Consider the following 22,349-nt stretch of genomic DNA (forward strand, 5'->3'; position numbering starts at 1 on the left):
ATGGCTTCCAAGAAAGGAGTCCACAAGTGCACAATCCCAGATTAAGGTAATCCTGTTGACGAGCACTCAAAGGCAGGACATCACATTACAGAGAGCTTTAATAAATGCTGTCAGAATGCACTGAATCATCACCATCCTACTAGCTTCTACCAATAAATCCACTGTTTTCAGCCCTTCACAAGTTTCTCATTGTTTGTTAATCAAATATGTACATATTTTACAATTAATTTAAAAAGGGACAAAATAAACAGGAAAAAAGTTTTTCTACACTTAGCTTTTAGAATTAGTCCTGAACATCCTGAAACTGAGTGACAATTTCTTAATATACAGTTGCTGCTACAGAGAGAAAAATCTCTCTTTGAGGCATTCTAGGTTAGATAACTCACATTTCACTCTGGTGGATGAAGTACAAATCTTGATTTTGGAAATGCACATGGGGAGGTCGAAAAATAAAAGCACAAGTGTATTTTCTAAAGACCTGTACAAACCCAGTGGTCTCACTTGCTTTCCCATCCTCTCAGACTAAAAGGCTGATACTCTTAAACTAAAAAAAAGGCTTTGGGTTGAAATAATAAGCAAGTGCTATGTCTGGACTGGAATATATTGGCCTAGCTTTCTGAACAGCACTGACTCCAAAGTCAGTTCTATAACCACTCTTCACTGGGGAAAGAGTTCATAAAATAAAGCAGGGGGATATCTTTAGCATTTTGAATTCTCCACTAGCAAATAGAAACCTTCACTCAAAGTAGATGAGCTTGCTTTGAATAATTTTAAAATATACAAACAGAAGCAACCCTATTAAAAGTCTTAAAATGACATTTATTCAGTCAATGTGATAAGAAAGAATTCTATTACTTGGAAAGTGCTTTTCTAACTCTCACCTTTCAATCATTATTTGCATACAACCCAAATCACATCTGAATAAATTCCACTGGCCTTCCTTACATACCACCCAGCATTATTTATATTCATGTAGGATTACTAGTGTACAGGATAACCAAATACTTCCCCAGGAGACCTGACTGCAAATTAAAGAGGAAACAGCTTCCTGTGTGAAAACTCCAGAGGAGGAAAGATCCCCAGGTTAGATATGGAAAGACCCAGAAACAGAAAGCTGCTTATTTTGAATAAGTGAAAAGCAATGACTCGAAGAGGGGAGGACAAAGTGGAAAGTAAGAAACTATCAAAGATTGTGGCTATGTGAGAAGACCACAGAACAAGCAGATGAGAGCATATAAAATGAAGGAAGATCATTTGACTTAGACTCATAGGCATTAAGCAAGACAGATATAGCAACCCTGCACAGGGGGAAAACTGCTAATTTTGCTAAAGGGAGAGCTAGGAGTTAAATTGTCTCATCTGACATAGGGTTTCTGGTTAGTGGCAGGGATGTCACTCTGTGTCTCCACTCCTCATCAATAAAGCAGGACATTGCACAGAAAAGCCACAAATGATTCAGGGGACAGTCAAGTGATGAGGGCAAGATGTGAAACTGCAGACACAGCTCTAGCTAACAGATCTAATGAAGAACAAAAAAAGGAGAGAGAGGGAAAGAGGACCTACAGTGACATAACCTACCCGAATTTTAGAGAGGAACACAAATGTTACAGACAGACCATGACAGGTGACACACAACAACAAGAAATAGAGAGAAACCTCTGAACACAAAAGGCGTGGAGAGGAGGAAAAATTTCACTAACTGAGAAGTGTGACAATACAGAGAAAGACATATCCAAATGACCAGGCTGACTAAAGTTAAGAGCAGAACAACAGACAACAGACACTCAGAACAACAGACACTCAGAAATCTCTGAGTGTCCCCTCAAAGGAAAGATTTCTAATTTCAGGGAAGTGTTATTTGATCACCAGCTACTGCTAGGTGTAGAGGGTACAGTCTACTACTACCAAATATGAAGAAGAAAAGCAGGGGAAAGTTATAGACAGGAAGAAATAGGGTTCCTGCTTGGGGTGGAAGAAGGGACGGGATGGAAAATTTCTTCAAAGACAGAGAAAATGGGGGAAAGCCCCTTGTCATATATAAGGACTTCAGTCTAAGAAGTCTAAAAATAGATTCTTCCGTTTAAGTGTGAGCTATGGGCAGAATGGAGTAGTTATTCAGTTAGATATAGGCAGTCACAAGATGAAACTCATGTACCAAAAGAAGCAAGCAAAGGTGACAAGCAGTTGCAAACAGACTGACTGGTTGCAGAGAGGATCAGAGGGGCAGAGGAGACAGACAGCTGATCAGAGAAAAAAATGTTCTCCAAGGGCACAAAAAACCCTCCTGAATACATGTGAGTTTGTCTGAGCAGGTTTGAGTGTACAAAGGGCCCAGAGGGAAGCAGGGAATGGATGGGACTGAGGCAGCACACAGTGGCAGTATTTCCTTGTAAAATGCTGGGCAACTGCTGGAACTCTGGCCATTCACCCTCATTACTTGTTCTAACCACCTCCTGAAAATGAGCTTTCCAAGTGTAACCAAGAGCATATGTACAAATTCTGGCTAACTCCACTTCCTTCTTTGCTATTTATTATTTTCAGGTATGACTAATACACAATAGCTGTGGGAGGCATGTCCTGGTCCCAGGCAGACTGCTCCTGCTCTAAAGTCTAAAAGCACAAAACAGATCATGTGTGGGAGAAAGCAAATAATACCATCTCCATGTTACAGGCTGAGAACTGGGGAAGAGAGCTAGTAAGTGATTTCCCCAAGATTTCTCAGGAACAGTGGCAAAACTGGATATTGAAACCCTCTCTTCAACATTCATCTGGTGCTTCAGTCACACGGACATTGTGACTCTTCTAAGGACATTCCCTTTCATCCTCAGTGTTCTGGTAACAAGAATCTTTGACTGAATGTATATATCTTAAGGTCTCATTGAACCATGTGCAATTTTGCCTCTATTTCCAGCCTCCTTGTAGCCACTTTTGGTCTGAGCTGGAATTTGAAGTGCTACCAACTTCATCCACAAAGCCAACTTTTATAGGTACTTACAGTTCTGTTGGTGAAGTTACTAAAATCTGCCACTAAGATTTGCTTGATCATCTCTGGTGAGGAGACCACCACAAACATCTGGCGACCAATATAATACCTAGAAAGAAGTAAAAAATCATTTTAGCAGATGGTGACCACAGAGAACTATCTCCTTCTCTAAAATATCTCTTTTTGCTTCAATATACTTGCAGTGAACAAATATCACAGAAAATGTATTTCCTTGAGTAAAGCAATATCTTTCTAGCCTGTTAAATTAAGATGCATAGACCTGGAATTTAAAGGAAACAGCTTCAAATCTTTTACTGATTAATCAATACTCAGCCAACATTTTAACATAAAGGTTTACACACTCTTTGCTTACTCTGAATTCTGTGCAAAGTGATGCAGTATCACTAAACCAAACTGCAGAGGAGCAAAACATTATAAACCAACTGAAATAATCATGAAAGACCTACAAAATTGCATTTCCTGCCATCAGCCACACAAAATACCTTTTCTTGGCTAAGCCCTGCCTCTAATGAGTAATGAGTCTTTCCAGAAGTTCCCCCCGTGTGACTGTAGTAAAGCACATTTCCACCACTTCTACTGGCACTGGAACTGAGTGCATCTCAGGCTCTGCATTGCCATGGACAAACCTTACATTACACTAATGGGGAGCGGGGGGGGAAGGGGGAAAAAAAGTGTTACTAAGTCTAAGGGAATTATTAAAACTTCAGAAGAATAGGTGATAGGGGTGTCTCTGCCTGTACACCCTCTATCTCCCTGCTCCCAATTCAATACGACCTTCTGGGTCTTCACACCATTAAGGATGCTGCAGAGTCACTGGGACCTGTCCCAGCCCTACAATTTCCAGGGGTGCAGAGCTCCCTTCTCCAGCACCATTTCTTCCAAGGCCCACAGGCACTCCATGGCTGGCTGCTCTGCTGGGGGAGAAAAAGCACGACCAACAAGCAGAGGTCGCTTGCAATCCCTGCCTTTGTTGATCGCTGGACCAGAAAATCTATTCAGGACCAGAAAACCTATTCAGGCAGCACTGTCTTTTCTCCAGCTGGAGAGAGGAAGAAGAGGCTGGAGCAGGCACAGGAGGGCCAGGCAGCTCATAGCAGAACACAAGAGCAATACCAGAGATGCTGCAATACCACAGTAATATCCATGCCTAATCATTTAGGTATGATACAGCTCAGTATCGATATATTGTTTATCACCTGTCTACACTGCAACAACTGAATAGACAAGCAAGCCCTGGACTGAATTAAATATAGTAACTAGGGGTTCCCATGGCAATGAAGCTGCAGCAGCCTGATTTCTTCAAGGGCAAGCAAATTAGACAAATATCTTGATTCCAAAGCAAGGTTTCACAGTCCAATTTGACCTCCCTACCGCTCAAACTTGTAACAAAAAAAATCCTTCAGGAAGGATGGAAGAGATCATCTTTTCTTCTCTCATGGGTTTTCAGAGGGAACTTTTATTTCCCAAATGCAACCCACAGGTTCTGCTGGAACATTAGATATGGGTGGTGTGGTCTGTGAGGGTAAACCTTTTTCACCCCTCCCAGTTTGCTCAGTCACTGCAAAAGCAGCTGTCTGTAATGGTCAAACTTTTATTCAGAATCCTCATAGGTGCATAAAAAAGAGCTGATGCCTCTGATTAAAGAAAGTTTTGATCACAGATTTTAACAGAAGAGGATAATGCTCTACATGAAACTTTGGTGTGTGTTTTGTACCGTTTTTCTGGCATCAGAGAGGCAACCCAAGCTCTCAAGGCAACGACATGTGCTGCTCTGAACCTCCCCCAGAATGACCAACCAGGAATACTGACCTCTCATGCTCACACCCGGCTTTTCTTTTTCTCCCTCCAAGTTTAGCAAGTTCCTTGTCACATTTATTGGTTAGTGACTGATAGTCCTGCAACAAACAGCTTTTCATAGGGACCAACTTCCTGACATCAGATCCCAAATTTGAATCAGAAACTGGTTATGTCTACCCAGACAGCTTAACTCTGACCAGCAAGGGGCACCTCAAAATACATCAGACAAAGCATGTGTGAGTAAGAGAGACACAATTCCAGTTTATTTCAAACCTGGGAAATTGCAAAGCTCCAGCTCCTGTCCACTGGGATAACAGGACGCTACTCACAGCAGGAGTCTTTATGTCACAGTGCACTTTGTGCTTGAAAGCATTCAGGACTAAAAATTTGGGACAGGAGCATCTCCTACTCAAGCTGTTTTTATGAGAAAGTGACTCACAAGCCAAGCTTATGCAAACAAAATCTATTCATCATCCTCCAACTCAGACCAGTCACCCGAACTCCCAGTTCTGTTTCCACAGCTAAGCTCTTTTTTTTTTATTTACTCTTCACTAACTTTCTAGCTATAGGCACCTGCTTCTTCTTTCTTTATGCAGTTATAAATTAGGGCAGAGAAGGAAAAGAAGGGGGGGGGGGAATCCCCTACAAGTAATAGATTGAAAATGCTAGGGGGAAAAAACAAACAACAAACTACTTAAATTGATTTTTAAACTAAGTTCTGCCTTTTTTTAAGGAATGACTGCTATAAAGCACACACATTATTGGATCTCAAACAGCAAAAGCTCTCTTCCTGCCTTTTTTCCATTCTCCTACTTTCTGTATATAATCTTTCTAACCTTTTCTGGGACACAAAAAGATGAGTCTGTGTATGGGCATACTTTGGAAGTCAAAATCCATTAAGCCAAAGGCATTACTTCCATGGTCTTTCCCTGAAGTTAAGGAAAAAGGACAAGTAGAACTAACTGTGATACAAAATCACCTGAGCTATTTCATTCAGCAAACACAGGCTTGGAACCTGAAAAGCTGCCAGAAAGATGCTTAACTGAGTTTTAATATATTTTAAATCCTTTGCAGGATCAAGGCCTCAATCACAAAACAAGAGGCTATCTCCCAACTAGGTGTTTTGGATTTTTTTCACTCGTTTCAAAATAGCAAGTAAAAGATAAAATCCTCCTGAACAATAATCTATTCTTCCCAAGTAAATAACATATTCACCCCTGCCATGTAACTTCATTTTGATCCTGTATTACTGGATGAGGATATCACTAGTCCCACATAGACTTAGATTTATTATTGAACAAAACCTGATATTCTTGTCAGATTTTAATAAATAAGAGTTTGAGAAAAACAAAAGCCTCTGGCCAAGCACACTGCAAATGGATTCATGAATAATTTAGGACAGCACTTTTTATTAACTTTTCCTTGGTTAATCTTTCCACAGGGCTCATTCACTGAAGTCCTACCTTTAGCTACAGTACCACCACACTGCTTGACCCAACACTTTATAATATTTTCATCTAGGGTTTTTAGGGTGGAAAACAAATACTTGGGAATACCTAGCCTGCTCCTGCAGAGAAGCAGGAATTCATGCACGTAGCATGACACCCTTGGGGAGATGCACCTCTGTCCTCATGGAAATCAGTTGTAACTCTGCCACACCAGCAAAAATGAATTTCATGACCCACACATGGAAGCAAATTTTCCTGTGTAGACAAGGCATTGATTAATTAATTATGCTCTTGGGGCAATTTCTATTATCTTTTAGTTTGAACTACAGCTCTCCAGAACAGCAAAAGAAACTCACATTTTAGACCAGCAGCTTTAGCTCCATTGGAAGGTGAGGCAGGAAAGACCCGATACCAGTACATAAACAGCTCAAGCACAGTGTGAGCTTCCTCCAGCAGATGAAAATGTGGATGAGGAGCCACTGTCCCAGCAGGCTGCTGGTGCACAAGGCAGCAGCCTCGTGCCACTTCATCCCCAGCATGGCCTGGCAAAAAAGGGCTGTCACAAGCATTCAGCAGAGAGCACAGGTCTGTTCCCAGAAGCTGCAAAAAAGTAGAGATTGCCAAAGGGCTTGCAGGTCAAGGAGGTGGTTATGTCACAGAGCATTGAACAAAATAAGCTAAACTTCATCAGAAGTGTTCCAATAACTGAAGAGGCTACAAACACCCTGCACACCCAGCTGCAGCAGTTTCACTCCTCAGAGCAGACAAGCACCCCTCTTAAGGCAATTTATGAGACAGACAGACATGACTGCCTTGTGTTCAGGGGTCACCCAGGACGTTGCAGTCCTCTTTACAATGATTCAGTCATTCACTAAACACATGTTTTCTTTTATCCACGAGAATAAACAGCAATCCAGCCATGATATCTGCAGGTTTGCTCATGCACCACCATTGCTCTCTGCAGAGGTATGACCTAGGTGTCTCAACCCCACACCCAGTGCCTGCCATGGCCAAGGGCCACAGAAGAGAACCCATGGAGGTAAGAGATGCCTGCCAAGCCCAGCTCTGAGCTGAAATAGGAGTGATGAGACAAGGGGCACACTGGACTGCCCAGTCCCTCCTGAAACACTGCAGCGATCATCTTCCTTCCCAATGTTTGACAGAGACCCCCCCCCCCCCCCCCAGAATGCAGATTTCTGTTCCTCAGATCAGAATCAGCTACTTTTAACTTGAAAGACCAATTCAGCATCAGCCTTTCCATGCTCCCAAGACCACCCTGCCCAGCATCTCCCAGCTCCTGAGCCACAGCTATGGCCCCTGAGCAAAGCTCACAGCAACGTGGCCTTGTTGCACAGGAAAAGTGGAGAGCCCACACAGTACCTCATGGCAAAGGGCCATATGTTTTTGTATAACATCCATGTGGGAAACACATGCAACCCTTTCACCTTGTTTACAGTACTGCTGTCAATTCACAGAAGACTTTGATCTTCCTATCTATTATCAGCCCCAATCATAAAACATATATATGCTGTTAGGCAATAAGCAAGGCTTTGTTTTCTATGCTGTGGTCTGGTTAAGTACACAAAGATCACCTGTAGAGCCACATGAAAATAGAATATTTTATTATTGCTGTTTTCTTGGGGGAAGAGCAAAGAACAAAGAAACAAAAAAGGCAGTGTGGGGAGAAGGAGAGGTGTACAAAGACACAGAGATACAGTGGGAAAAGGCTGATTTCCTTGGGCAATTTTTCCTTAAAAGAAGTTCCTCGATTACTCTGCCTCTTTTGTTTAGAGAGACCCTTCCATTGCAGGCAGAGAAACATAAAAACAAATAGCACAATGCTTGTTTAAAATAGGCCTGAAGCCCTGCCTTACTTACTTAAATCAATTTGCTGGCCTCTGAAATAATTGTCATAGCACTGTCCCCTTTCAGTGCTCGAAGGCAATTCAGATGTGGTAGGACTAAGCAATATATAATGAACAGCTGCAAAACCCAAACACAATCTGCACAGAAAGGGTTAGCTTGAGCTGAGAGGAAAGGAAAGGAGTGGGACAAATTTATCTAGTACCATGAGTATTATTTTTATTATTTGTATTATTAGCATCTAAAGGTCTCCAAGAGCCCCGTATCCTAATTTGACAGGAGATATTCATACATAGAAATCTTATTCTAGGCCTGTAGAGCCTACAACTTAAATAACCTGAAATGACAGCAGGTAAAACAAATAGCATCTTCCATTTTCCATCTGAGGGACTAGGGGACAGCCAGGTATGGAGGAGATGGGAATTGCCAGCAATCACCTTTTTCTTTTTCCTGTTGACACCCTGTGGGAGCAGAGCTTCTCAACTGCTATGTACCTGGAAATTGCATGTAGCTTTTATTGGGAAGGTTGGGAACTAACTCCTGTGCCATTTGTTCTGCATCCTAGGCTGTAACTAGTCAGCAAGGTGCTTCCCTGGACTATTTTTATAAAGCACTCACAAGTTGAATATCTCCAGATTAGAGAACCACAAAACACCCATTAACACATAAGAGAAGGAAAACCAAAAAAATACACCCCAAAAACACAACACCCAAGAAACAGATTAAATTACTGTACATGAAAATGAAGCCCTAGTAGCACTGAGAAGTCTCAGGCACAGAGAAAAGTTTCAAAGCACAACTCTACCAAGACACACCTCATCCAGAGACTAGTCCAACCCATTGTGTAAATTAACGAAAAAAAGAGGCATGGCCACACTCATTTCTCTTTAAGAATAAATTGTTCCTTATTTCCTTTTTTAATGAACTACATTTTTTTCCATGTTGTGAAAGCTTTAAAAGAAGAACATAGGACTATTAATTTAATTCCTGGAGGCATTAAAAATATCATGTAACATAAAATGCTTGCTCACACATACTTCCTGCGCTGCTCTGTTTAGTTATGCACCTAACTCTTTGTCCACACACCTGGGATTTAAAATGCTATCTTCCACATACCAAGAACCTCTGTGCTATCTCAAACTCACACCTTGCCAGAAGGCCTCTGCCTTTTGACATGCTTAAGGAAGTATCAAAAAGAAGGAAGAAGATTCTGGGATTATTTACCTTCTTCCCACCACTAAAAGCACAGCTATCTTTAAAGGAGTTTGTCCCTTGTCAGGTGTAGTAAGAGACTTGTGGTATGGAAGTTGTATATTTGAAGTTGACAACGAAGAGAAGGAGGGTTGACTGAGTTCATTATAATGCACAGACTTGGTAGAATCTTTCAAGTAACTTATACCAGGGTGCAAATGAAATCTGAGCATCTCTAACCTCAGGGTTTAGCAACTTGAGGGTGTCACACACATTAACTAATCCCTTCCCCCGACCAAGTGAGCAGTGCAGGAGACACAGGCTCTGTATGGCTGTGTTAATTCATTCATGAAATGAAGTAGATGACATTTACCCACATATAAGAAATGACAGAGATTAAATTAAGCTCACAAAGTGCCATGAAGAGGGGAAAAAAAAATCTCTGAATTATACAAGCATATTCAGCAATCTATATCCATTTGGTTTTTGGAGTCAATCTGAGTCCAGACCTAAGCACAAATACAAAAACTCAAGCCCATATTCAGGGGCTGGGGACAGAAGGAGCAAAAGGGATGGACAGGGATAGCAATTGTTTATTTTATCTACTCAGGTGGGCTGCAGCAGAAGCTGGGTTCCAGGGCAGTGCAGAGCCAGGAGGTGGTGGGCTGTGCTCCTCCACAGCCGGGGAGCTGCCTCTTCCCAGTGCTGGCAGGGGTTATTTTTATCCTGCCAACTGGGCTAAGATGATTGCCGCTGCCGCCGCCGCTCCGCGTGCTCGCATCACACCGCTAGCGCTGATTAGCTACATCAGTATTCCACTTCATTAATGCCAAATGAAGGCTGTAAATAAGGCACTGCTTTTACAGGATGCTACTGGAAATCAGAAGTACTGTGATATTAATAAGAAGCCAGTCACCCCTCCTGCGTGGGTGCGTGGGGCTGCTGTGACTGGGTGATGCTCAAAGTCCTCACATCTCTTCACCTCGGCAAGAGTGCCAGAACAATGTTTCTAATTCTTTTCCCATGGTGCTTCCCATCAAGTTGGGCTGTATTAGTCTGTGTTTTGTTACTCCTGTTTAGACTGGGGTATTTTCACCAGAGCTTGTTTTGTCTGCGCTCGCTAAAGCGCGCTCTGCCGGGCTGGCCTCATGTGACGGTGCAGCAGCGTTTGTTTCCTGTGGGTTTCAGCATATTTCTGTGCCTGGCCTTTCTGGGGCTTGTCGAGATACAGCGTGAGAACAGCCTCATCTCTTTGCACCTAATTCACTACTAAAGTACTCCTTTGTCATACCTTGAGGGGAAAAAACCATTAAGTTACTTTTTCCAGAACACTGGATTATTATTTCTAGGGAAGGCTACCTCTGGAAGATAGCAAACCGTCTGTGTCTCCAAACTTTACTTGCTACTATGAACACAGTGTTCATTTGTATGAACTTGTAGGAGCCTATTATTTATACTCAAGGGTGCTACCTATTTTTACAGAGGAATGAAAAGAAAAAACTTACAAGATGGCTGAGGAGGGTAAGCAGACAATGTTACTTAGTCCGAGCAAGGATTGCCGTTTTTCCTTTTTTTTCGTCACCACATAAGGAAAGGATAGGGATCTGCTGAATGCTTATCCTGATTTCTAGTTAGGTTCCTTTGACAGACAGGTAAGCAATTTCTGGGAAACAACACGCAGCATTACCTTGGCAGGGCTAAAGCCATTTCATACAAGATAAATGGAGACAGAGCAGCACACTTGCAGAAGATGAGGGATACGACTGTGATGCTACATCGAATAATATGGCTGAGAGAACAAGTGGAGGAGGGAAATGCAATGCAGGGCTGCTTTCTAGCAAAGTATGGGGGACCTATCTGAACACACATCCGTGGAGCCTGGGAGGATCCTGTGTCCCAGAAAACAGGGGGGCATGTGTGTGTCACCGTGCAGGATCCAAGAAAGATCTGGGGACAGGAGGCAAAAGGAGAGGATATGTGCGACCATACAGAGAAAATGAAAAGGGAAGGTGGTCAAAGGATTTAAATATAATTTGTGATACCACAACATCACAAGGTACAGCAGGTGATAAAGCAGCTTGACTATAATAAAAGAAGTGTAATAAAGTTTATAGTTACACACCCATTACTAAACTTCATATAAGCAAACATTCCAGGGTGACTAAAACGAAACCCGTGTGATGTGACTGCTGCCTCTCAAAGTCATTCTGGCCATGATAAAATTTGTGTTCTTTTTCCTCCCTGAGACCTGATATCAGGGTACACAGAAAAGCCATCCATAACTCTGCCTTTCTGCAAACTTCGTCTCATGTATGCTTTACTTATCATGGCCAGAACTCAAGTGTGACTGGAGTTCTTCACTTCTCCAGGTTTGTGAGAAAACTTAACCACTTTATCCCTGAGGAAAGAAAAGGCTCTCAGAAAAAGACATGTCCTCATACGTATCTTCAAAAGCAGCATTCAGAACAGAGACATTCAAAACCAGTAGGCTGTTTCTGTTTGTTCTAATTCTGCGCTTTATCTTTCATTCCTTTATAGGCAAGACAGCTCATCTGCCTCCTGTAAATAGGATCAGCAGTGGTGGACAAAACAATATTTTATTTTTGAATGTATCTGAAATAAACATGTACATAATTTTCTTTCAGTCTACTCCTTCTTACTGGCATTTTGATCTTAAATCAATGAGAGAGTTACATTATATACTATACCATCCCTCTTACTACCTTTGCTCTGCTTAATGCAGATGCATGGATTTCTGAAAAAAAACTGTGTTGATATTAGAATATTTCAATTCTTCAATAATAGATAGGAGTCAATATACTGTTTTGTTTTTTTTTTCCTTCATGAACATAGCATGATGGAATGAGTAAGCCAAATTGAATTTCATGTAACTACACATGCAACAGACCATCTTGAAGAATAAGAAGTGACACTTTGACTTGGTCATGGTTACTAGCCTGAAAATATCTGAAGTTTAAGCAAGTGAAATCAGGGTTTCATAAGTGGGAAGGCACAAGCCACTCATTCATTTGGTTTGTGTGCAACACAGACAGCAATCTCAGTCAACAATGGACAGCTTACTCAGGGAAGGAAAGGTTTGTCAGATGAGCCACGAGGGCACAGTAACTGGGACTCACTTTTCTTGCACAATCTGCCTGAAAAAAATGTATCTAAACAAAGGAAAAAAAGACAGTAACCACCTACTAAGCTCTTGGGAATGGACTTCTTATGCTACAGCATACAAAATGCACACAGGAAAGATTAATTTTTTTTACCTATAGCAGCATGTACTTTTTCTATACATTCTCAAGATAAACACAAAACCATTTATTTTGTTAATGCATTATTAAATGTACACTAATAAAAGTAATTTCCCAATGCTTGATGCATTTATCATGAAACCACTAGCAGAATTCTTTACAATAGAAATGCTAGCAATACACATGGCCAACCTAAATTATCTAGGGAAATGGCTAATATCTGACCACGCAGAAACATTAGAAAGCAGGGTTTTGTTATAGGAGAGAAGTAGAAAAATAGATGTATTTTCGTACAGAAAAACTGCAATGATAAAATTATTTTTAATAGAACAATGCTACAGCTCCAGGAAATTTTCCTGAATCAATTCAATCTGTGTCATGCAGGACTTTAAAAGCCCATTAAAAATAACCGTGATAAATTTCCTATCCTCTTTCAGTGCACCACACAGAAGACAAAGGAAACTGCAATTCAACAGAGATAGAAAAGAAAGAAAATAACAGAAAAACCTGATAGCCTGTGTATCAGCAGTAACATCCTCACTAACAACAACGAGCAAATCTGTACCACAAAGGACAAGAAGAGCAGGAATGATGCGTACAGCTGACAATGGCACTCCAAAGTAATGATTTCCAGGAAAATCTATGTTATAAATGGACAACGTGCTGCTGAGAGGTAGTTGAGTCACAGCTTTCATAACATGGCAAATTATTTTAGCCTAAGAACAAATGTACCAAACCCCAGGGTGTGAATGGCTCTGGTAGGGCAACTATGGGGATTACATCCTACAAACAGCTAATATGCTCACCTGGTTTAAATTATTAAAACCTCACTAAAACCCATGCAGGTTCAGGGATTTTTTTCCCCCATATTTAATGTGTAGTCATGAGATACAGATCATGTTTCAAACCATAATACTGGTGAGAGCACTGCCTAGTTGACCTATTTTCCATTTACCATGTTGTACATATCATCAGTTGTACCATTTACCACGTTGTACATATCATCAGTTGTAACAGACACACTTCTTTTGCTGCTCCCTTCTTTGTGGTGGGAGAAAGGGGGCAATTACATAACAAATGGCCTATACACCACTTTATAATGAAACAACCCAAATCCCTGGGGATGGAATAGCACCTGTAGCCCTCCCTTCCACAGCCATATCCTTTCACCTTTGTTGGTCACTCCTGTTCACCCACTCCTTCTGCTGACCCCCAGCCAGAGCACAGCAAATCCCATTGACACTGCTCTGCACATGTGTGAGCTCCCTTCACAGCTGCACTTAACAGCTGTCCCAGGCCCACATCTGGCTGCCTGGGGACATGAGTGAAAACTAGACTCAGGAATAGACTCAAGAATTTCTCCTCTCTGCCTCAGTTATAGCTGCTTGGCTGCACACCACAGGATTCCCATGGTCCTGCTTAATTTCTGAGTCCACGTCACCGTTCTGCCTTGCTATGCTACTCCCCAAACCCTCTGGATCTCTGCAGTCTGCTAGAGCCGTTTCCTAGAACCCAAGTCTCCAAACAGTTCAATGTACATGGAACACCACTAGCTGCGATTAAGATTTCTCAGAACAATTCTGAAAAAAACCAGCATTTTAATTGCTCAAAGTTTACTTAGAAAAAGGGGGGAAAACAGTAGATTTGAAGACAGACCAATGTAAACACCTCATGTTCCTTCTAAATATAAATGTATTGGGCCAATTTCAAGCAACTTGATCCTCATGCAATGACAGAGGTATAGCAGAGATACAACCCCCTGAATCTATTCATAACCCCTATAAACAAAGCACCAAAAAAAAAAAAAAATACAAGCACAACTGTAGGATGAGCCATCATTGAAGTAAATATATTGATCTATCAAAAATGATTGAAGACTGACAATAAAAGGGTTATAAATTCTTAGAAGAAAGAGAAAGCAAAAAGCACAAAACCAACCCACTGAAAAACTCCCACCTACATTCACAGGGAAAAATAGACTGGAACAATAAAACACAATGGCAGTGCCTGTACATCTTTGATAGCTGCCCCTCCCAAAAGCTGGAACAATCCTGCTATAAACCAAGCAAATGAAAATGTAAATGCATGAGCAATCGTCTGGGGGATTCAGATGCTTCGTGTCCTCTAGGCAAAGAAGGAAGGGGAAAAAGGTAGGAAAGCACAAGAAGGCACCACTTTCAATATCTGCAATTATTGATTATGCTCTTCTCACCTGGAGCCTTTTAAATCCAGAAGAGATGTTCCAGTATATAGGGAGTGCTGGGTCAGCACTGCCAGCAACATCCCTCATCCTCTGACCCCAGTGTAACCTGCTGCTTCCAATCCTCTGGCAGCAGGGACAGCCTGTGGATTTCAGAGGTGCCAGCCTCTGGAAGTGTGAGTACAGAAATTTCTGCCTGCAGAAATCCAATAGCCAAAATGGCAACCCCAGAAGAGGCAAAGACTGGGAAATACCCTGAGTGCAATGCCCAGAGCAGTCCCATGGGTAGGTATAAACACAGTGGTTTATACTCCGAGGTTTACAAATTGTGTAGTTGGTTAAATATTTTGCTAAAGAAATGAACAGAATGAAAATTTCATAAACTTCTGTTCTCCACTACTGATGAAAATCCAATGGTATTAGTTGCAGGATCAAAGTAAATAAAATGCCAGTGAGACAGGAGAAAATATGGGTCTGTAGTAAGAATAAGTTTAGGTATTTCATATATTAATCTTCCCATTTTGTAGTATATATCTCTATTTCAAAAATAAAAATTTAAATTACTTTAATGGAATTTAATATTTAAAAACCAATGCCTTTCCATGTGATGTCACATTACCATCTGACCTACTTTAACATTTGTCTCTGTACTGCACTTGGAGACCTACTTTCTGCCCCAAACATAGCTTATTTCCTACTGGTCTAAATGGACAGCTGGTGAACATATAAAATTGTTAGGCTGCTTTGGTAACATTTTACTTTGGCTTTTCACAGGAAGTATTTTGTAAGATGTTCCATACAATAAAAGGTCCCAAAGAACCAAGATCCTCTCATAATGTCACTTTGAAAGACTCTGCAGCAAATCCCCAGAGTCCTTGCCAAGATCTTTCTTCAATAAAATAGATTCCAACATTGACAGAAAAGCTTGGATTATTGCTGAGTGATAAAACATTTGCTGCTAGACCTTACAGACTCAGAACATTGCTCCCAACTCACTCCTTTTTCTGTAAGCTACTTTAAGAGGTCTGGGTATGTCTTCAGAGTTGCTGTACAAAACCTGGTTTTATTCAGTAGGGATCATCATCCAAAAACTGAAATTATATAACATGAGAAAGACCAAAACATTGGGTCAAGATCTTCAAATAGTCAAGACTCTGTGCCTGAAATGAAGCTACACTGAAATAAACAGCTTGAAGGTCCGGACCACCATTTTCAGTTGGTTTGAATGGGGCAGAGAGGAGATTCTGGGACAAGATTTTAATCTTAATAAAGTTAGACTAGAAAAAGCTCCTATGGGAGTGTACCCCAATAACTGCTGGAGCACATGGTTAGTCTTTTCCCTGATGTTTTTGCAGAGCTGCTGTGTCTCTGCAAGGGAGGTTTCTTTGACACCACTACAGCTTTTTAATTATTCTTGTAGAATTTTATTGGTATGACTAAAACAAATCCTCCTTCAAGACCAGCCCTCAGGTTTAGCCACTAAATTTACCAGAGGGAAAGAAAGATTCACAATCCCCAGGGTGGCTCAGCTCATCCCATGTTCCCCAAGACAGGATAAAAAGAATGAACATAGTAACAGCTGAAAAAAAATTCTTCCTCTGCAGTGGGGCATACTTTTGCATATTGCCTGATGAAATCATACCCAGTTCAGTGCCAGCAGGCCTGACATAAAACATACTCTCCAGGAAAAGAAAAGAGGTGGTGCCTTAGGATGGTGCCAAACCAACAAAGGAGATATTTTGTTCCCCTTTCTACTAATAGAATGTAGTAAACTAAAATTGATCCCCAGACTAATAAGGTAGAGGGAAAAACTAAAACCTATATATAACAAAACAATAAAAAAGTAATGAAGAGATTTATAGAATTACATAAAAAATCTTGGAATGACATTAAAATTGTCAGGTCATGTTACTGACCTGACATGTTTTCAATTCAACACAGATAAGAAAAACAGGGAGGAATAAAAATCAGAGCATGGAGGAAAGATAGCACAGAGTTAAAAACAATGGAGAGAAGTAAGAGAAAGAAAAACCCAGAGCAAATACTTAGGGGGTGAGGGAAGGAAGTATGAAAAACAAACACAGAGCCTAAAATCAAGGTCATGGATGGGAAAAACCAAAACCAGAACAAACGCCAACAAAGTGGTGGTACCAATTGTAAACAACATTGAACAGGAAACACCTCTGTAGATACCCAGCAAAGGGCAGTCATCCTCAGAAAGGAAAATACTACTTACTATTTTTAAAAACTAAGTAACAGACATCCCAAACCCATTCCTCTGCAATGCTTTTTAAGGGGCAGAGGCGCTGAGAGTCTTGTCTGAGGGCTCCCCAGCATGGGCAGAGAGGGTTCAAGCAGCACCTGCATCCTGGGGCTCCTACCTGGTGGCATGACTAAGGGACAGAGCTATGGATGCTCCAGCCTGTGCAGGAACATCCAACAGGCTGCTGATCTGCAGTTCTGCTCTACATCCTTCTCCAGACCCAGCATGGGATCTGTGGAAAAGGGAAATCCCTTTTGCTCAGTGCTTCTCATGGCACAACACAGCAACAAGCTGCTTTTGGATTTCTTTGGGGTGCCAGAAAGAAGGGAAACTGGCATTAGGGAGTGACCTGGAGAGGCTTTGACTCTCCTGTGAAGTGACCAAGGCAATCAGGAGAAATTCCTGAACTGAGCGTTAAAATTGATCTGCTTCAAAGGCTGCCAAGAAAGGGGACACACACACGCACATATTGGGACGCATGATACATTTGCCTCCCTCTACATATAGTGATGGGAAATTATTCAAGAAATGCATTAAAAATTACCATGTATGGCACTGGGAACACCAGTTCATAATCAGATACATAGCAAGTGAAGTCAGAAAGCATTAATAGCTACTGAACATTGCATATTGCATGTATCTGCTTTAGGTTTGCATCAATACTTCTGGAGTGCTGTAGGAAATTCTTATGAAAGCATTTAATATGCACAGCAAAATCCACAATGCTGCTGCTTTCCCATACTTTCTAGGACTGATATATTGAAATGATGCCTCACATTATTGTCTTTTAGAAGCTCTCCACCTGCCTATTTCCAAATGGTGGAAAAGGGTGGGGGGAAATTACAAGGTGGACTTTACAGCTTGTTAAAATGTTCAACAAATACAGGCTCCAGTAGATAATGAAGGTGGTAGAGCAATGTGAAATTGTGTCTTAGGAACTAGTTTTTGTAACTCAGAATATTTCCTCCCCCTTTCTTGAATGAGGATGACACATTGTGGTATGCAGGTGTAACATGATAAGAAGCAGCAATCTGTTCAGCAGTTTCATTCCCTTTAAAACTATCATTTTAACCATTAATTAGCAAAGAAGCAGGCAGCAGAGATCAAAGATCACCTGTGCTGTATATTAGCTGTAAAATACTCCTCAGGCAGCATGTTTTCAAAAGAAACTTCACTTTTCAAATACTCCTAGGATGAAGCTCACCAGGACTGTGCTTCAACAGCTAAATGCTGCAGAGTACCAGCATGCAAGGAACCAAAAGGAAACACTTCAGCAGGAGGAAATGGAGGTGAAACCTTCTCCTAGCCAAGGCTGCTATGTGCATATACACAGAAGCAGACCAAGTTTTAATCAGGTTCCTCAGACACTTAGATATGTACAAGGGCCTGCTCCTGCTTCCATTGTCAGTCTTAGGAGCTGACAGAGTATTGGCCAGTCTCTCAGAGCTGTTCCATGTCCGACCAAATCTGTCAATGAAGCAATTCTGAGCAGGAGATGTTCCTCTGCACAAACAGTCATTAGCTGGAGCTATGGTCACAGCAGTTTGTACATGCCATGAGCACAGAAACAAGCATCAGGAACGTGGTGCAGGTGACAGGCAGGGTCCTTTGTTGCCTTGCCAAGAGCACATAAAATGCTGTATGTCTCATATGGTTGGATTTCACACTCTCTTTCCAGAGGTGTAAAAGATTACATCAGGTCTTTGACTTACATCGGCTCAAACAGCTGCAGTGGAGTCACAGAGGGACTGGATGGAGGAAAATGGGGAAAAGCACAACAGTGAGCACATGCCTGCAGCTCAGCCACCCCAGGGCAGTGTCTGGAACCTCAGAGAGAAGTGGGAGAGCTTTGCACACACATGAGACTACCAGTTCACCAAGGGTTTTGATCCCAATGGCTTTGCCTGCACTGAGGGCTGGAACTGGAAAATTTTGATGGGCCTTGGAGTTCTGTCTGTGAATACATAGAACACAAATGTCCCTGGACCTCCCTGGGGCAGCCAGAGGCTACAGCACCAAATCAAGAACCATCACAAGCTCAAGTGGCATGGTTCTCACGGGAGGTCACAGTCCACACAGCAGATTTGTTCATGGCTGTGAGGTGCTCATCAATAAATACCTTTACAATGCTAGTACACTAGGTATCAATTTGCAATGTTCCAGAGACCTAAGTACATTTGAAACATGCCAGAGTTAAACTGGTGAACTAATTTACTGTAAATTTTGCCAACAATCTGCAGCCCAAGGATCTGTGTATGCAGAACGTAAAATACTCCAACAGTGATCAGGCAGCCACAAAACCAATTCCACCTGCAACAGTGGCAGAGACTCCAGCTCTCAGAACAGTGTGGTATTGCCACATTTTGGGGAAGTCTTTAGGCATCAGTCCCACAGAAGGCTGTTTTCAGGTCCAATTAACTCTAGAGACAAGAGGAGAAACTGGTGATGTTATACCCCAAAGTAACTCCTCACAAGACTTGTTCCAGCAGCTTGATTTAACCACTGGAGCCAAATATAACCAATACCTAATTATGTTTAGCTGTGGGAATTCAGATGGAGATCTAGCATTGTACCATGAGTTCTGCCCTGGAGTTTCTGCCAGGAGTATTGTTGGGTTTCAGTTCTTTTTTGGAAAACAATTTAAAAAAATAGGTTACTATTTACGAATTCTCATAGTGATTAAAAGAAAGGCTCCTGAAAGTTTAACTTAAAAACATTAAGATTGTCCTATTGCTCTGCCCATTCATCCAATAATTTTTTCCATTTCAGAGGGAATGGCTAACACATTTTGCAGAAGAGCAACTAAATTGTCCACATGCAAAGAGAGGGTGGAGAAGAAATATTTTTCTCCCCATTAACTTCTTCCAGGTACAATAGAACTAGGAGTTTATGTGTACCAACAGCACTAAAAATATTTTTAAGGCCAAATGCAATTGGTTTTTTATGGCCCTGATTCAGCAAGGTAGACAGACTTCTGGTTAACTTGAAGCATGTTGAGCAATACCATTGACTTTAATGTGATTACTCATGTACTCAAAGTTAGGGGTTCTGCTGTACTGTACAATTTGCAGGTAGTTAATGGAAGAAAGAGATAACTCTAACCCACATCAGCAATTCTGGGGCTGGTCAACAATCTTATAGGGTCAAAGAACCTTATCACAACACATAAAGGAGAAAGCAGTGAGAAGGAAATAAATCTTGATGAAATATGAAAGACCTGACATCAGCCAAAAAATATACTGCTCTTAAAGAAAACAAAAATCCAGGCAAGTGAGGCTACCAAAATTGCCTGTCAGGTTACATGGGTAACAGAGATTAGGAGGAGCTATAAAACAGCAACAGGAAGCTTGCCTTTCCCTATCATTGTCAAGGTATGATTTCTTGTAGCTGAAATATAAAAAGTCAATTCTTTAAAATATCAAAATAGAGGAAGTACCCTAAGAAAGGTAGTAAGTCCAGTAGACCCCCCCCCCCCCCACCAGTGCAAAAGAGGAAATCAAACAGGATACAATTTTTTCATAAAACTGAAGTATTTCTTTCCATGAGCCTTCAGAAACAAAGATGAGAATACTTTTCCTGGAATCACTTTTTCCACAGAAAGCAGAAAGAGGCTAGAAATAGATGGTTAAAAAACTTTGTGACATTAAAACAGCAATAAAGACATTGTTTCTTCAGTTCAACTCAGCCCATGATGAAGACATCAGCTGTTCCCTGCAGGAGGAGATCCTGCCCTATCCACCTCAGGTTTTTCCCAAGGTATTTGATGACAGCAGAAGGAAGAAAAAGGCTTTGAGTAAAATTCCACATGCCCAGATCCCAGAAATGCATGTCTCTCTTCCATCCAGAAAAGGGGAAAGCCCCAAGCCCCCACACTGACAAACCAGAGCTTCTTCTACAGACATCTTCAGGCTTCTCACAGCAGCTTGAAGTTGAATGTCCACGTCAAGGCAGAGTAAGAATAGGGTTTGACCTGCTGCAAGCATTTCCACATGCAAAACAACATGAAGAAAGAGTGTCACCCCACAAATGGCACTGAATTTTAATCTGTTCTCATTCTTTGTTCATACACAGTGAGATCTATGTTATGACCTCTTACATTCTTCCCCATGTCCAAATGCACTGCTACAGTCAAAGGCAGAATAAGTTCCTTCATCCCAGAGCAATCAACTGCCCACTTGGGGCTGTGTCATATTTTCTACAATCACTGGTAGTATGTTGTTGGGCCAAGAATATATTACTTATTTTGGCAGATTTCTTTTACTCCAAATCAGTTCTGTGAAGCCATAATGATGCAATTGCAGCAGAGCAGTCAAATGCACATTAGGTGCACATAGAAAGCAAAACTAACTCACTCTCACATTGCAGAAGTTGCTTTTCTGATTCCACAAAACATGTTGTCCCTCTTTATTTCTTTGTCTGCTTTTATCACCTATTTCCAATCAGTAGCTGTTAGCCTGCAATTGAAATGGAACAACTGGATATGGTGGAGGGGAGAATAAAGCAACATAGCATCAATATTCATCCAAAACATGAGTGGTGGAAATCACTAATTTCCACAGCAAACAGGGCTACTCTCCTACAGAACTCTTATGTGAAAAGGTGAATATTCAAGGAATATCTTATTAGTGCACTGTTTTCCAAATAGGATTGTTTTCAACTTCATTTTGTCATGGAGAAATAGCACACATATTTTAGAGGAAGCATTTTTATAAAAGGTACTCCAAAGTATAGCTAAATCAAAGATTTCCACTAACGCAGGACCTCTTCAAAAGTCACATCAGTGGCTTGCATTACCCTGTTTAATAGAAATGTTCCATCTCTGCTTTCGCACCAAACCAGAGCTGTTTGTTTCTGCCTTGGCCTCCATCTTAGGCCACCTCTGTATGAAAACAAACAGTTTTCACAGCATAAACTCACAACTGATGACTATTTGCATTGTCTGTCTTTATAAAATATCAGTACCATCACCTCTCCTTTAGATTTGCACACAGGAGCAAAGGGAAAAAAAAGCTTTTGTGACCTACAAAAGCCTTACTTGAAATAATTCTCTCCGACTTGAGGCCTTTTGGAATGGAAGGGATATATTGTTTTGACTTGATTAAAGCTGAAAAGTTGATTTGACATCCTGTTGTCAAGGAAACCAATTCACACACAAAAGAAAACAGTTGTGATGGTATCATTCAGACTATTCAAGTGACCTTAGGAAGAAAAAAAGGCTTCAGTTCCAAAGATTTGTATTCAACTCACTTCACCACTGTAGAAATAAAGATCATTGCTCTTTATGCTTATTGGAAAGCAGTTTTCAATCTGGGGAAAGAAAAAT

At 41.2% G+C, this 22,349-nt stretch overlaps 1 protein-coding gene across 1 annotated transcript in view; it reads right to left on the reverse strand.

Moving 5' to 3' along the window:
• Window positions 1-22,349, reverse strand: part of TBXAS1 (thromboxane A synthase 1) — a 227,801-nt gene that overhangs the window by 124,936 nt on the left and 80,516 nt on the right. The window contains exon 4 of the mRNA XM_058022728.1: window positions 2,996-3,092. Coding sequence (XP_057878711.1) covers window positions 2,996-3,092 — 97 coding nt within the window. The remainder of the gene's footprint in view (window positions 1-2,995; window positions 3,093-22,349) is intronic.

The sequence above is a fragment of the Melospiza georgiana genome, chromosome 4 (genome assembly GCF_028018845.1).
Source record: "Melospiza georgiana isolate bMelGeo1 chromosome 4, bMelGeo1.pri, whole genome shotgun sequence".
Classification (NCBI taxonomy): domain Eukaryota; kingdom Metazoa; phylum Chordata; class Aves; order Passeriformes; family Passerellidae; genus Melospiza; species Melospiza georgiana.